This window comes from Gasterosteus aculeatus, chromosome 1, assembly GCF_964276395.1.
Source record: "Gasterosteus aculeatus chromosome 1, fGasAcu3.hap1.1, whole genome shotgun sequence".
In the NCBI taxonomy this organism is placed as follows: domain Eukaryota; kingdom Metazoa; phylum Chordata; class Actinopteri; order Perciformes; family Gasterosteidae; genus Gasterosteus; species Gasterosteus aculeatus.
The window spans coordinates 27418926-27434731 of NC_135688.1; the positions used below are offsets into that span (position 1 = coordinate 27418926).

The 15806-nt window shown below is 46.1% G+C and overlaps 1 protein-coding gene across 2 annotated transcripts; it reads left to right on the top strand.

The window, feature by feature from the left end:
* The first annotated feature begins 8313 nt into the window (after window positions 1-8313).
* Window positions 8314-13805, top strand: LOC120828152 (sodium/myo-inositol cotransporter). Of its 2 annotated transcripts, XM_078100855.1 has the most exons (7): window positions 8314-8417; window positions 10046-11010; window positions 11084-11273; window positions 11496-11623; window positions 11713-12092; window positions 12834-12893; window positions 12968-13805. In XM_078100855.1, exons 2-7 carry the CDS (start codon window positions 10371-10373, stop codon window positions 13136-13138), a joined length of 1569 nt encoding a protein of 522 aa, XP_077956981.1. In that variant the 5' UTR covers window positions 8314-8417; window positions 10046-10370; the 3' UTR covers window positions 13139-13805. The 2 variants fall into 2 exon arrangements, 1 of the variants encoding a protein (XP_077956981.1); XR_013467344.1 differs by having other exon boundaries at window positions 11713-12893; window positions 12968-13057.
* The last annotated feature ends 2001 nt before the right edge of the window (window positions 13806-15806 follow it).

The window sequence follows — 15806 nt, forward strand, 5'->3', positions numbered from 1 at the left end:
TCTCTCAGGGTCCATTTGACCCACTTCCCTGTGTGTATGTGTGTGTGTGTGTTCACGCCTCCACAGGCCCCATCAAACCGTTGTCTTTGTTAATCATCCGCACATCACCAAGTGAATTAACACAACCCCCCCCCCTCCTGGGTGTGTTGCCCAGCGGCTCCGACTTGTCTCGGCCTCGAGGGTTTCTGCGCGCAACAATCCGTTTTCAGGGCGAGAGAAGCGAGTTAACCGGAGGCGACGCGTTGTCTCGCGTTCATAGTAAATCAACGCCGGTGTTTGCGGCAGCTCCAAGCAGCCGGGGGGCCTCGTCTGCTTCCTGCTCGTGGGCCTCGTCTGCTTCCTGCTCGTGTCAACGAGTGCTCTGATTGGACACTTGACGTAAATGCATCTGAGTCACTTTCATCCGTTCTGATGGGTTTGATCCCACTTGACTCGTTTTTACATCAATGGGTACGCCATAGACATGCACAGCCGCGCCTGACCCCCCACACTCCCCTCCCACCTCGCCCCCCGTGAGGCCTGAGGTGAGACCTCGCCGGCGGGCTCCACGTCACCAGCCGCGGGGGGGGGGCGCCGCTTTAATTAACTCTCACTCTGCAGCTCGCTGTGCTTTCTCACCCCGCCGCTCATTTCTTCCAGAAACTCCCCACAGGCGCTGCTGCACCTTCTGTGTGTCCAAGGTTTTCATACGGTGTGTGTGCGGCTGTGTGCGGCTGTGTGTGTGTGTGTGTGTCTGCTCTGGCTCTTATCAAACTATTTCCGGAGTAACTGAACGTATAAACAATGAGGGTTTGGGCGCGGTGGAACGTTTATCAGGTTGGCTTCGCAGGCTTGAGTTTATTGGGTCAACACTTAATAACAAATATCATCCATTTACACATTCTGATATGAGATACTTCCTGAGGGGAAACCAAGTATCTCGCATTAAGACTTTACATCCAATCATATAATATTCCGTAATTGGCAATGGGCCATTCGGCAAAACAACGTTGACGTCCTAAAAGGAGAGTGAGGTCAGAATGAGACTCTGTCAGGCGAGTTTAAGCTCAAGGTAAACGCAGTATTCGTCTGTGTAACAGAGTATTTCTACTGTGTGGTATTACTACATTTACTTCCTATGGAATCATTTGCTAAAAGTTTGTTTTTTTACCTGCAGGACAGTTTTATTCTTTTATTAAGGCCGTCAAATATTGGACTGGGTAAGCCCCCCCACCCCCCCCCCCCCCCCCACACTCCACTCAGAGTAAATGTTAGTGTGTGTGTGTGTGTGTGTGTGTGTGTGTGTGTGCAGGAATGCAGCCACGACCCGCCGACACCTTCCCTTAGCACCATGGGAACTATGTCAACACATGGAAGTGGGATGGAGAGAGTGTGTACATGGTGGGGGGGGGGCGCTCTGGTTGCGATTTTATTATTAGGTTGAAGAAATTTGACCTCACTTGTCCATAAATCTCCCTCCTGTGCTTTCAATTTCTCTCTCGTGCACACGCGAGTCCTTTTCATGTTCTGCAGACTTTCGCTCAGTTGATTCCTCAAACATTAAGACACACACACACACACACACACACACACAATGGCGTCAGTAAACGGTGCACATGAGCCCTCAACCGGCCTCCGTCACTCCACCTGCACGTTGAAGCGGTGCCACCCTGCAGACGGTCTGCGGGTGGAGGTGGTGGTGGGGGCCGGCGGGGGCCCCTGTGACTTCTCCTTGTATGGTGCCGTGTCTTCAGCCTGGCAGCCCTCCAGCAGGCGCACGTCCACGTAGTACAAACACCTCCCGAGTGCACGCGGGCGGCTGGTTAGCGCGTTGCGTTGTCTTTTGGAGCCGCGCGCTGCGTGAGTTACATTAGTGTATTATTATCATTGCTGTGCTGAAGTGAACGCGTTTATCCCTGACGTATGACTCCCATTAGGAGACCTGCACTGAGACCGCATGGCGCCATGTTTGATTTCGGCCCCGGGGCCTCAGTTGCCAAAAATGGTGTTTTCACAGCCCTTAAAATATGCACAAAGGGGGTAGGGGGGGTGACTAGAACGACACGTGCACGCGCTACTCTCTAACAATGTGTGTTGACGTCACAGCTGTAATTCGGAGGCAGCAGCAGGGATCCGAGCTACTCCGCCACGAGGGAGTGTTAAAGCAAAGAAGGTGAAAAGGAACATGTTTGGAGCTGTGAAGACGCCGCAGACGGTGACGTCCTCTTCGCGCCAGTCAGGATTTTTGGTCATCGCGTGGGTTATTTTACAATGCGTGCTCTCTCACGTGTCTGCAGATTCTCCAGATGAAGTTTGCTGACATGTAAAACAACCCGACCCAACCGTGTAATCACTTTAAGAGGCTCACGAATCACACTCCACTTAGAAATCCTCCCCATAAGAAAAGACAAAACTCCAAACTAAATGTGCAACACGACTAAAAGCGTAGACTTTCCTCACTGTTTCTCGACACGTTTTACAAATGAAGAGCACAACCTGCAAAGTGGACACTGATCGGAGTGATGAAAGCAACACTCTCTCTGGCCCACAGTCACTTTGGCTGCACATGGCAAACAGCGCGAGCACGCCAGGGCGCCGCATGGCTCGCTAATTTATTTGTGCAAAATGTGTGTGGGTGCGACCGCGTGTTGCCATGGCTGCGGCCGCGTTAAGTCAGGGGAGGGGTGTCTGCGTGCTGGAAGGCTCCGTCTACAAAGGACCGAAGGAGAGAACAAAAGCGTCACTTTAATACTTGACAACAATTGTATCCTCGGCCGAATGTTGCCCGGCCTGCTGCCTTCATCCGCTCCAGTTTGCATCCTCACAGAGCAGCGCTCACGTATACTATGCAGGCAGCGTGTCCGGTCCCATCGTTATCATGCTGACCCTTCATTATTCGGGCCCTAATAATGCTGCGCGGATGCTGCAGCCTGAGGCCGGCTTACATTAACCTCTCCTCTGCGGAGAGTTGGACCCGGCAGCACTACTTCCTCTATTCTGCTCCGGTCAGCGGGCGGATGAATCTGATCTTCAAATAGAATAGATCACATGTCAGGGGTCCTTCTCGCCTTCGCTCAAAATATCGAGGGGACGTATAGGGGGGGAAACAAGTTGAGCCGAGGCGCTGCAACAGGCCGTCTGTTTCTGGATCATGCAGCCGGGAGGTTGTACGAGTCCACGCGCATTGGGGGGGGGGGGGGGGGGGGGTTGAGGTCAGGCTTTCTGCATTCAGCAGCTGACTGGCCTTCATCACTCAGATGGTCTGAATGACTGCCTGAACCAGGACTTACTGGATTACACCCCCCCCCCCCCCCCTCTCTTCCTATCTGGCTCCCCCGAGCAGTCAGACTCTTCCTGGAACCTGCGAGGGGGTTTTGCACCCTTTTAAAAAAAAAAGTTTTTATAGCAGCTCGCAAGCAGCAGAACAAGCATAAAATGGACCTTGCATTTTATCAGTGTAACAATTAGCACATCTGTAGAACAGCATACATTTGGAGTCTTGTTTATGCGACTTTGAACACTACACGTAGTCATTTCAATCTTTGTCGGGTTACTAATCATTTCGCCATAGAGAAAGAAAATACAGATTGTAACTTTTAATAGAAAATAATTTATTTGTGTGCATTCATATCTTTTGTATTTCCTTGTCATGTTTTCAATTCTTTCACTTCAACTAAATTGCCATCTTTTTCTATTAATGTTTAATTTGAAATCAAAAGTTCTGATTTCTATGAAACATTCCATTATGCACTTAATATCTCGGGTAGAGGAGCAAAAATAACTCATTAATGGGTTTATGTTAATGTTCCATTTTCTCTATTTATTTCCGTCGGTGGGTGAAATTATCGCCCATATATTTGAGCTATTGGCTCATTAAAAACTACAACAGAATTAGTTTCCTGTAGAGAATGGACACCTGCAGTGAAGAAATGTTACTGATTTAGTGAGGGAATTTGGGTTTTTTGCTCACCAATGTTTTAAATGATGGTTAAATCGCCACAGAGAGTGTTGGAGTGTTCATCAGAAACGGATGTTCAGGAAAAAACGACTCACATTTCTGCAGGAACACTCTTCCTCTCAACGCGCTTCTAGCTGTTTCTTCTGAAGAGACTTCTCTCCAGTTGCTGTTTCTGGTGGAGATCAACGCTCACAAACCATCGGCTGAAGGAATGAAACGTTATGTTAGCGCCTGTGGTTTGAGTGATGACTCTCTCCCACGTTGGGAACATTTGGACTTTGGTTAAATTTACAGTAAAGTTTTATACATGTAAGAGCTCGGACTGCATTGATTTAAAGCTTGAAGGAGAGAAGGCAAAGAAAAGGAGAGCGTGATGGGGTTTATTCCCCCTCATTCATCCGTCGACTTCTTTCTCTCTGACTGAGGGGAAAAAAGATGAGCTCGTGTTTTGTGTGTGTGTGTGGATGAGATGTTTCCCTACACAATAAGAAGGGATGAAGTTGAGAGGAATAAAAACAAAGTGGTCACATTGAATTATTTCTCTTTCAGTATGTTCTCTTTACATTGACTGAAACCTTGATTGCACAGAAATTAAATATATTTTTTGAGGAACGTATTAGTTTAACATTGAATCAAGGTGTTTTCCAGCTATTCAGCAGTAATTCTAATACCAGTCTTTGTACACGTAGTTACACATTTAACAGCATACACATTATGATTCTCCCCAATCAGGACATATGGAAGAAAGGAAGTGTATAAGCAGTAAATACAAGCTATAAATATGGCGGCATGGTATGGTGCGGATTCCTCACTATGAAATGGGTTTATGTCCTTGCTAAACGTCCTGGTGGACATAAACCCGTCGGGATTAACCTCCCATCAGCCACATGTCTATTCTCACATTTTATCCCACTAATAGTTTAATTGAAGAGGGAAAGCTAAGCTCTTCCAGCACATCCAAACAAAGTGCTTTGGATAATCTTGTGTTACTTGAGGCTTTTTGCGCTCACAGATCTCTGCACGACGTTATAAGTGATGCAAATAAACTCCAACTGGGTTTGTCCTTGCAGACGACCTTTGAAGAACCTCCCTATCAACGTTATTCACAGCTCTGAGATCAGCTTCCGCTGCGCTCAGCTAAATATTTACTCTGAATGCAGGTCGTCGTGTCCATAAACATGGTGACCTCCGAGCGGTTCTGTCTCAATCTGAGGACTCTTCTTTCCGCTCTGTTGATGAGGCCCAAACGCTAACAACGGCTTCCAGAGCCGGCCTTATTTGGAGCTTCCTATAGAGCGGTGAATATTGATGCTCCGAATTCTGGACTGAGCTGAAACAGGAGATACTATTTAGCCCTGGAGTCCATTATTCAACTGCAGGCTGCAACCTTGAGCCCTATCAAGCTGTATTTGGTCAAAACGGCACAATTAAAAGAATGCTGAATCATCGATAAGCAGTTTCGTGCGGATTAATGTACAGACGGCTGGGTTGCTTTTATGAGTTACCATTCTGAGTATGGGAGCTTGTTCCGCAAGTCCTTGGTGGATTTGTGCAGGTTTATTTTACGACTACAATATCCTCAGGAAGTGACTCCAAAAAAAACTCTGTTCCATGTAAATCTGTGCAGATCTGACAGGACTGACTTTGAGGGGAAGTCTGAATGTTGACAAAAAAAAAATATATATATATATATAACATTGGAAGCCTCTCGCTCTCCCTGCTGCTCACACACACAGACACACACGTTCGGTGATCAGACCATGTGCTTCGTCCTGTCAGCGGTGTGTTTGCCGAGGTCACAAAGTCTCGTCTGGTTCTCAAGTTTCCCAGCCGCCTCGCCTGCAGTCACACATACATATCACCATGGCAACAGCTGTCATGTATTGCCCCGTGGCAACATCAGCCTGTGCATATGGATTACAATTTCAGCAGTTAAGCACGAGAAGTTCTTAAAGTTGCTATAAACATTAGTCTCTTTTTCATGTTTAAGTTGCCACGGCTTTGTTTTATTGGGTAATATACTCGACGTTTAGTGTCAGACGTATTGAGTGAGAAATATGTTGCTGATGTTATGATTTATTTTCATTTATCTCCCCTAAAATGTAACTTGCTCATAAAATATTGGGTGGATATGTACATCTTAAACAGGTGCATGCAATATATGAAAACAAATATCTATCCTAGCATTTACATGAATTAATAATACAAGAATTGAACAGGAGGTTTTGCACATTGAATTGTGAAACATAAGATGACATTTTTCCTGTGTGAAAGTGATCTGCAGTTGATTTAATCTATAGCTATGCTCGCATTCAGTTTAGTTTCAATGTATCGCTCTCACACCACTGTGTCTTCTAGAGTTCCACACAAATCACATTTTTCATTAACCCCGGGGAAATCATTTCTCTTCACACACACACACACACACGAAGCACACTTCTTGACGATGATAAACATGTTGGAAGTGATTTTTCCATCTGCCTTTCCTTCCCTCCACCATCTGCCGTCGCCATCAACTCTGGGAGCTTCGGCTCTGTTTACGTTAGGAGAAACCGAAGCATGCTTCTCCTCCTGCGTCCTCCTCCGGCCTCCTCCTCTTCCTCCTCCTCCTTCATCTCCGTGCTGCAGAGAAATCCCTTCATCCAGATCAGGTAAAGGGGCACCAGGGCTTTCCCCTCATACACTCTGTTGTTCAAACACCATGTTTGATTAAATAAGTCAGAATAAACTGAAAAAACACAGCAAGGGATGAACAAGTCTGGTTCACACTGGTGCTCAGTAATCAAGAGGAACACTTCCCTCTGCAACAGAGACTTTTCAGCCTCTAAAAACAGTTTTAAAGCCCAGAAGTCGTGTTCAGTTTGTCTCCGTCTGTCAATCAGCTGAGTGCAGAAGTGTGGGAGACACGCTGCGGGCTGTCATTAAATATAGTCTGTAAAAACAGCCTTTTATCCGATGTCTTGGGTTCCCTACGTTTGTGTGTGTTTGATTGACAGCGTTGGTTCTTGAAATTTCAAGTCAGTATTTCACCACACAAACAGTCTGTTAATAATTGATGGATGAGGAAAAGCCCCGCTTCTCTTCCCTTTGTGCAGAGCGATCTCAACCTGTGAAGTGGGAGAGCGGAAAAACATTGAAGAGCATGTGTTGAAGAGCATGAGCGTGTTACAACACGCGCAATGTGCTGCTGTCACTTGAGTACATGGACGCTGATGGATGGAAGAGAGCTTTCAGACCTCCGAGTGAATACAGGAGGATCCAGAGGAGAGACGGATGTGTGTCTGTCCTGTGGAAGAGTGGCGCCATCCGCAGCCTTTCAACGGCACTTTGTTCCAGCCGATGTCTGACTTCTACTGCACACCTGTCTCTGTGCCACTGACAAACATCAGGACAGCTGTGGGCAAATTTTAGTGGACCTCCAATGCTTCCGATGTGCTTTATATGCTTTTGGTTCGCTGCACCATCTAGCGGCCGATCAGAGCAACGGCTGCAATGTTTTGCAGAATAGAGAGTATTTTTCTGTGATGTATTTTCACAATTAGAGCAGCATACACCTATCGCCCGTGTAAAGGTTTAGTAGTTTGCTCTGCTAGCGCCGTTAGCTGTGAGTCTCCAGCGCGCCGCCGACATCTTGAGAGCCGTCGAGAGGCAATCGAAATGCTTCAAATGTCAGGGGCCGCACCTTCACGCGCACGCTGAAAAACCCACAGAATGAACATTAAATAAGGTAGAGACAGGAGAGAAAAAGCCGGAAGTGAAAAATACGTGACAGAAGAAGAATTAGCGATATTCCAGATGTAAGTCAGAACCATCGTGGCGCCGGTCCAGCTCAGGTGCACACGGTTTACGGCCTACAGGTGATGAGAAGTGCAACATCATGGTGCGTGCGATTGTGATGTTGTGGTTTGTTCATGGCTCACTAAGTCACGTTGTCTGTGTGTTTAGTATGTGCGCTTGTGTGTGTCTGTGTGTGTGTGCATACTGGTTGGACACAAGGTCCAACAAGCTGCATGTACATGTCTTTAACTGATTTAATCAGCCATCCATGTGTTCAAATTAACCCGCTGAAGAATAACAGAAGACGGGATGGAGACTCCTTTTGGATTCGTTGGATATAAATGTGTGTCTCGTGTGTGTTGTACAACTTAACTTGTTGATACATTTAACTTTTGCACTTACTAAAACAACTGACATTTACTAATGAATAGAATGACAAGGTATTAAAATAAAAGATCTGTTGGGACTGGGACTGATGCATTTACTCCCCTTCCCAGTATTTATGCACTCCAGAAATATCAAAAATTACAATAACATCCTCCTCCTCCTTTGTGAGTGTCCCCGCCTCCACCCGGGCGGTGTTCACGGAGCTGTGGGCGGAGGATCCCGCTCATCGACTGAGGACTCTGCAGGTGTCCAACCAGTGTGGGACAGAGTTCAGCACGAACTGTCCTCCGCAGAGACACCGGACGGCAGACGGCAGGTGAGTCTCACCTTAAAATACAACTTAAAGTCACAGTATTTTATTAACAGCAGTTGTGTCTTCTGTGTTTGTGTAATCCTTGTCACTGCTATTAAATATTTGGGGAATATAGAAAATATCATTAATGTCAGTGATAGTACTATAACTACTATATCTAACTAATCAATATTCTAAGCATATCCTAACAAGATGAAATAATACGTCACTTGGAGCCGACTGTATGATTTACAGGGGATTCGTATGAGAATAGAAATATTATGGCAAACAGTTGATGCTGTTCTCATTTGCAGAAAACTAACTTGGAAATAACTTGCAAACGTATATTTTGCCATATTTTGAACGATATGGGTCCGTAAAACCACATGAATGCCATAGAAAATTAAAACTTTACATTATACCTTTAGGACTAGGAAATAAGTGGAAGTATGAATAGAGGAAAAACTACACAAATCACAATTTAAACTAAAAACACACTTTTGAACTACAAGATAGTTGTGAGAATAGACTTTGGGACATTTAGTACATTAAGGCAACATTTGCACAAACATGTTATTAAAATTCATTAAAAATACACGTTTTCCATTGAAATCATATGGTTGAGAGAGCATAGCAGTAATGCCTCTTGTAAAAAGTTGTTGCACTCAAAGTATTCCTACAGGTTCAAAACCTGTTTGACAGGTATGGCCCGTATTTACATATATGTATAAACTATACATGCTTTGGTAAAACTGGAAATATCGAAACCTCTGTTTACCCAGCATTCCCTTGAATAACATTCATGATTCAACCCTAGAGTGTTGGTCCAATGTATTTCTGTTACCTCCACTGAGCTAAAATAAAGCCAATGTAGGTATGAGAGATTTTCCAGAAACGTTGATGCAACCGATGCCAGCTGACCTCCTAAGACCGGCCGGCTGTGCTCAGCAACAAACACCGGCGCCGATGCAGGACGCTCGCACTACCACGAGTCAATGCAGGCCAGTGACAGCTAACAGGAAACACAACTAGTTGTTACTAGACAGCAGCTGGGAGGTGAAACGGTTAAGCAGCTTCGCTTACTTGTTAAAACGTATGACTTGATTTGAAAATTAGTGGTCTAACCGGCTCAGTCTGCCAACTGGGCGAGTGGGAGCTCTAATACTTATATAATCTATTTCCCTTAGTACGGTCGCTGTTACTGTTAAAGGACGGCCGGGCAGGAAGGCTTTAGTGCTCCACTTCAGCACACAGCTGTGCCTGTACCTCCGAATAAGAACACAGCGGCGGCAGCAGGCTTTGTGAAAGGATCCGCTCTGCAGGTGCATCGGACAGACGGGTCAGAGAAAACTGCGTTTGTGTGTTTACACAGCCTGCAAGGGTCTTGATGTCACCAGGGGTCGCATTTATCATGACCTCTCTTTTTTGGACCACGTTTTACGAGCCTATGGATATTTGAAGGATGATATAACGTCAGGCAAAATAACAAATTACAAGTGACATTAATGATTAAACGGCAGGTCCGAGAAATGAGCCGGCTTTGGTTTTAAAGTTCTTAAAGTGCTCTACTTTCTTGACGCATTAAATAGCGTATTGCCTTAAACTTGGTTTGAGGAAGAAGAATTGAATTTGTACATTTCTGTTTGTTGCAGGATCTACGAGAGCTTTTTTTTAAGGCTACCTCGGTCAACCCAGTGATAATGCACCGACATTTTGCATGACACTACGACTTCTTCCTGCTGACCACTTTTTAATGTAGACATGACAAAAGTGCAGATCACTGTACATCAGGATTTGGTAGCTCAGCTGAATACCCCTGTTTGACAGCAAAAACCAGATTCAAAATAGTATCTGCGAACTTGAATTAGTCGTGCTACATATCAAGACCTTGCACCTGGACAAAACACGGCGAGCCTTCAAAGTAACGCTGACGCTTGTTATTTCTGAGCTGTCAAAGAGCTGCGAAAGGGCTCAAACATGGCTGCCACTGGCACCATGGAAGTGGTGGACATCACCGTCGTAGTGATCTACTTCATCCTGGTGCTGGCCATCGGTTTGTTCGCCATGCGCAGGGCCAACGAGGGCACGGTGAGCGGCTACTTCCTGGCCGGCCGCTCCATGAACTGGGCGGCTGTGGGAGCGTCTCTGTTCGTCAGCAACATAGGAAGCGAGCATTTCATTGGACTCGCTGGATCCGGTGCAGCCTGCGGCTTCAGCGTGGCTGCCTGGGAGTTGAACGCGCTGCTTCTGCTCCAGGTGCTAGGCTGGGTATTTATCCCCGTGTACATTCAGTGCCGAGTCAGCACCATGCCGGAGTACCTGTCCAAACGGTTCGGCGGGAACCGGCTAAAGGTGTATTTCGCGGCGTTGTCCCTCATCCTGTACGTCTTCACCAAGTTGTCCGTAGACCTCTACGCCGGGGCCTTGTTCATTCAGGAATCCCTCGGTTGGAACCTCTACCTGTCCATCATCCTCCTCATCAGCATGACGGCTTTGCTGACGGTCACCGGGGGCCTGGTCGCTGTCATCTACACGGACACGGTGCAGGCGTTCATCATGATCGCCGGAGCACTCTGCCTCACAGGCATCGGCCTCTTCAAAGTGGGAGGACTCGAAGGTCTTTATTGATCCCTTTTTGTGCGATAAAGTTAAACCCACGATGCATCACTTAAAACTGTGTCATTTTTAAGGGGTGAGGACCAAATACATGCAAGCTTCTCCAAACATCACCGCCATCTTGCTGTCTTCACCCAACCTGACGTATTCTGAATCCTGCCACTTCCACCCGAAGCCAGATGCTCTGAAGGTGCTCCGCGGCCCGACGGATCCAGACCTGCCTTGGCCCGGTTTCCTACTGGGCCAGACTCCTGCCTCAATTTGGTACTGGTCTTCCCAACTGCTTCAGTTTCTTGAACTCAAAATATATTGAAACTGCCATTTTCGGAGCCCATATGTTTTCTACCATGAGGGGTTCATGGAAATCCATCCAATAGTCGTTGAGAGACCAATGTGAGCTGACAGACAACGAATGGAGTTGTTTAGTTGTTTCGCAGAATGCCTGAATCCCTAGAACTGTGTCAGTGTCCTGCCCTTGTGTTGCAGGTACTGGTGCACGGATCAAGTGATCGTTCAGCGTGTTTTGGCAGCAAAGAACATCGCCCATGCCAAAGGTTCCACCATCATGGCTGGCTTCCTGAAAATCCTCCCCATGTTCATCATCGTCATCCCAGGTAGAGCCGCCCATCGCTTTGGGAGGGACTCACATTATTTGCAGCGGGCTGACTGGGATAACTGATTCATGCCTGGTGGCCCTTTGCAGGGATGATTTCCAGGATCCTCTTTGCTGACGAGTTGGCGTGCATCAGCCCAGAGCACTGCCTCCAGGTGTGCGGCTCCGCCAGCGGCTGCAGCAACTTGGCCTACCCGCGGCTCGTCATGTCGCTGATGCCCGTCGGCCTCCGCGGCCTGATGATGGCCGTCATAATCGCTGCGCTGATGAGCGACTTGGACTCCATCTTCAACTCCGCCAGCACCATATTCACGTTGGACATTTACACGATGCTGCGAAAGCAGGCGTCCTCCAGGGAGCTGGTGATGGTCGGCAGGTTGTTTGTGGTTTTCATGGTGATCGCCAGCATCGCCTGGGTGCCTGTCATCATCGAGATGCAGGGAGGCCAGATGTTCTACTACATCCAAGAGGTGACAGACTACCTGACTCCCCCCGTGGCCGCGACCTTCTTGCTTGCCGTGCTGTGGCATCGCTGCAACGAGACGGGGGCATTTTGGGGCGGGTTGGTGGGGCTTGCACTCGGGGCGGCGCGTCTGATTTTGGCGTTGGTCTACCGGGAGCCTCACTGCGACCAGCCCGACGAGCGGCCGTCTTTCATCAAGGACGTTCACTTCATGTATGTGGCAGCCATCTTGTTTTGGGCTTCGGCTTTGGTGACCGTAGTTGTGAGTCTCTGCACCCCTCCGCCCACAAAAGAACAAATCAGAAACACCACCCTGTGGGGGTTAAACAAGAGGAAGGGATTAAAACACGGCACTCATGAAGCTGCTCCACCAAGCAACAGTTACGCTATCGAAGCCGCTGACACGGAAACACACTTTTCTAGTCCCTCACCGATTTCTGACCTTAAACGTCTAGACAAGGGAGAAGAAAGAGGAGTGACGGTTGGGAAGGAGGAAGTGGAAGGGTGGCTTGGAGGAGGAGGAGGAGGAGGTGGAGGAGGGGCGCATGGGAGGTGTGTGGAGACTCTGATGTGCCTCTGTGGCTTAAAGGAAAAGCCGACCGCTGCTCAGGTCCTCACAGTCCAGGAACAGGAGCAAATTGTGGATGAGCTTCTCCGTGAACCTCCTCGAACCAGAATCCTCCTGAACATCGCTCTGGTGGTGATCTGCTCTGTTGGCGTCTTTCTCTTCATCTATTTCTCTGTGTAGGCTCCTGTTTGTCCGAGAAGTGGCCCACGCTGTTACCGTAACTCTAAACGTATGATCCAGGTAAGTTTTCTCCTCAAGTTTGATGACAAAATCCACCGTTCCACCGTATTAAAAAAGTTTTCCTCTTTTTACAGGGGACTATCGGTAGCCAAGTCAACAGCACAGAGGACCTGCCCGTGCCTTCTGGAGACAATTGTGAACGTTTGGTGGTGGTAGTTATTAACATTCACCCACAAATTGGGAAAACAATGGGGAAAATGTGCAGTAGCACATCACAAATAGGTATGTCATTTTTCTTGGCATAGAAATCAAACGGATTGGGGGGGTATGTTGCACATGATTGTTTGAACGCTGTACAGCTCCGAGCTCATGTTTTTTAATATTATAGAGTGAGAATGTAACGCAGTTATTACAAACAATGGCTGCTCAAACATTGCGCTGGAAGGTAACCTTCCTGCGAGATGCACTCAAGAATGGGATGGGAAAATATGTGTCTTCGATTCATTTCCTGCATCTGCTATAGAATTGAAAAGGTGTCCTTCGCAAATATGGTGGCAATAAATAAAAAATGTAAATGTGTTTATCAAGAATTAACAGATGCAAAGGCTAATTTCACGGCTTGGAATGGATTTAATTCCTGTAATTGCCTTTAAGACTAACGCATTAGTTCAGAAACTTTATTCGATACAAGAGAACGTTTTTATGGTGACGACCAATTAAGTTCCATTGGCTGCAGAGTGCTTGTAGAAACACGCCCTCTCTTACCGATACTTGTGTGATTTTCCATCACTTACCCTCACAACCCCGACGACATCCCCGCTGAAGTTGACTTCTTGAGCGCTAATGTTAGCAGGCTAACACGCTAAACTAACATTATATGAGCATTATTGTTGTGATCATCATGCCCCTATTTTGTAACGCGGGTTTTCTTTTATCAAACTTTTCCTAAATACAAACGTTGGCTTGCTGTCATCGCCGTTTTATCTGTTTTTTCTCTCTCAGGGAATGTGGGGCTTTGGGCGAGGCGGCATCGGGGGAATTATGACATTGTCTGTGATCAGATGAACAATCAATCAGATCAATGGACTATCCTTTTGATTTTGGTATACACAGAGTGTATCGTTACGATAGTATGACACGTTATAAACACTTGTGAGATTACTGTCAGTAACACCACATCTCTTTGCCATTACTTACGATTCATTGGGAATATTTTGGAAATTGCAATAAGATGCATTTTTATGATAAGATGCTGAACAAGAGAAAATAACTAAATAGGATTGGAAAGAACACATTGGTCATGTTATGTGAAGCGTACTTCAAATGCTCAAGTAAAAAGGCACCACAACATGCCCCGACAAAACCCTGTCAGTCAAGGTGGCATCAACAGCCTCTCCCACAGTGGAAAGTTACAAACCTGAAGTGCAAAGTTACGGAGAAGACAAATACCGCGAATGTGTTTTTTTTTCTTTTTTTCTTTGTCTTCTCCAGGTTTATAATCACGCAGGTGAGGCAGAGCTGCAGAGGTGTGCTGCTCTCTGGGAAATGTCCCTTTCGTTATGCATTTATGATCAGCAAAAAATGCTAAATAAACAAAAGTACAAAAGTAATGGAAGCAGCTGATCGGGAATCAATGTCTGCAGACCTTTTCTGTTTTCACCCGTTTTGAAAAATGAAAGAAGTTAGAATACACAGTAATCAATATTATGCTTGTTATCTCGGCTAGTCTCTCAAATCCTTACAGATCGGAAGAACCTATGGTTCACCGAAGGCTTGTTGCAGCTTTGCTGTTCATACGATCACATAAGTAAAGGACGGTTGGCAGTGTGAAGTTTAACCCATTGAGAAAAAAACCTGCTCTACAACAGCCAGACAAAATTAACGGCCAGCTAGAAACATACGTGGTTGCGGAATTCCAGTTCAAAGCCAACAACGTGCTCAGGATTGGTATGTGTTTAATGTTGGTAAACCGCCATCCCAAACCAATGTGGGGAGCCAATCGTTGACATAAAAAACATGTAGGACCGTTTTTCAAAGTCAAAGTATAAGTTGCAGAGTTTCAAACATTGGTTTTCTAGTTTACATCGGTAGCATGAGGCCAGCCATAAATGAGGAATACAACGCTTTATTCAGAAGACTCGTGTCTTGTAAACTGAACATTGGGAGTCAAATGAGAGTGGGACACTAAAATTGAGCGTAAGAGAGACTCCCTGATTTAAAACACTCTGAACTCAATATTCAAAAGAAGAAACTGGTCATCTTTGTTCCAATGGCCTCATGCCAAACATGTCAGCAAAATTCCTCATGTGAATACATTTAAATACAAATGGCAAAGTAACAGAGTGGAAATGGTTATCATTTGTTTCCACCACAAGTAGGAAGCCTTTTCCCGAATTTAACCAGTCAACTAAAATGACATCAGCAAGGAGTTTCCATTCATAAAGGCCTCACAGATGATGTGGCTACGTCTGTTCATTCTACAAAGGGGAAGTTATTGAGCAAGTTGAAAAAATACCCCCAGTTGGTGAGAGGAATCCACATTCAACCAGGCAGCAATTACAAATGACCGAAGCAGCGAAACCACCGACACAAATTAAATTACTTTACATTACCATGTAAAACAAAGATGCTGGCAAAGCCAAACCAACGGCAAAGCATTGTCATTCTTCAAATGAGAATACCACAACAGCAAAGGCCGTTCAATGTCATATTAAAAAACTAAATGGTTCACATAAACGTCTATAATTAAATTAGCAATTTGGTTTTCATCACGATTATGACCGAAAACGTTTATAAAAAAAAATCTAGAGTGACGATGGGAAGCCGATACCTCACTGTGGTGGGTAATATCGCGACAAACCTTGACTAAGGTCTCGCGGTATCTGTATTGATAACATTTAGGATGAATCTGTCAAACTAGTGACCGTTACCAAGCGCTAATCCGGAAGTAAGGAAGTTGGCGAAGGAATGCGT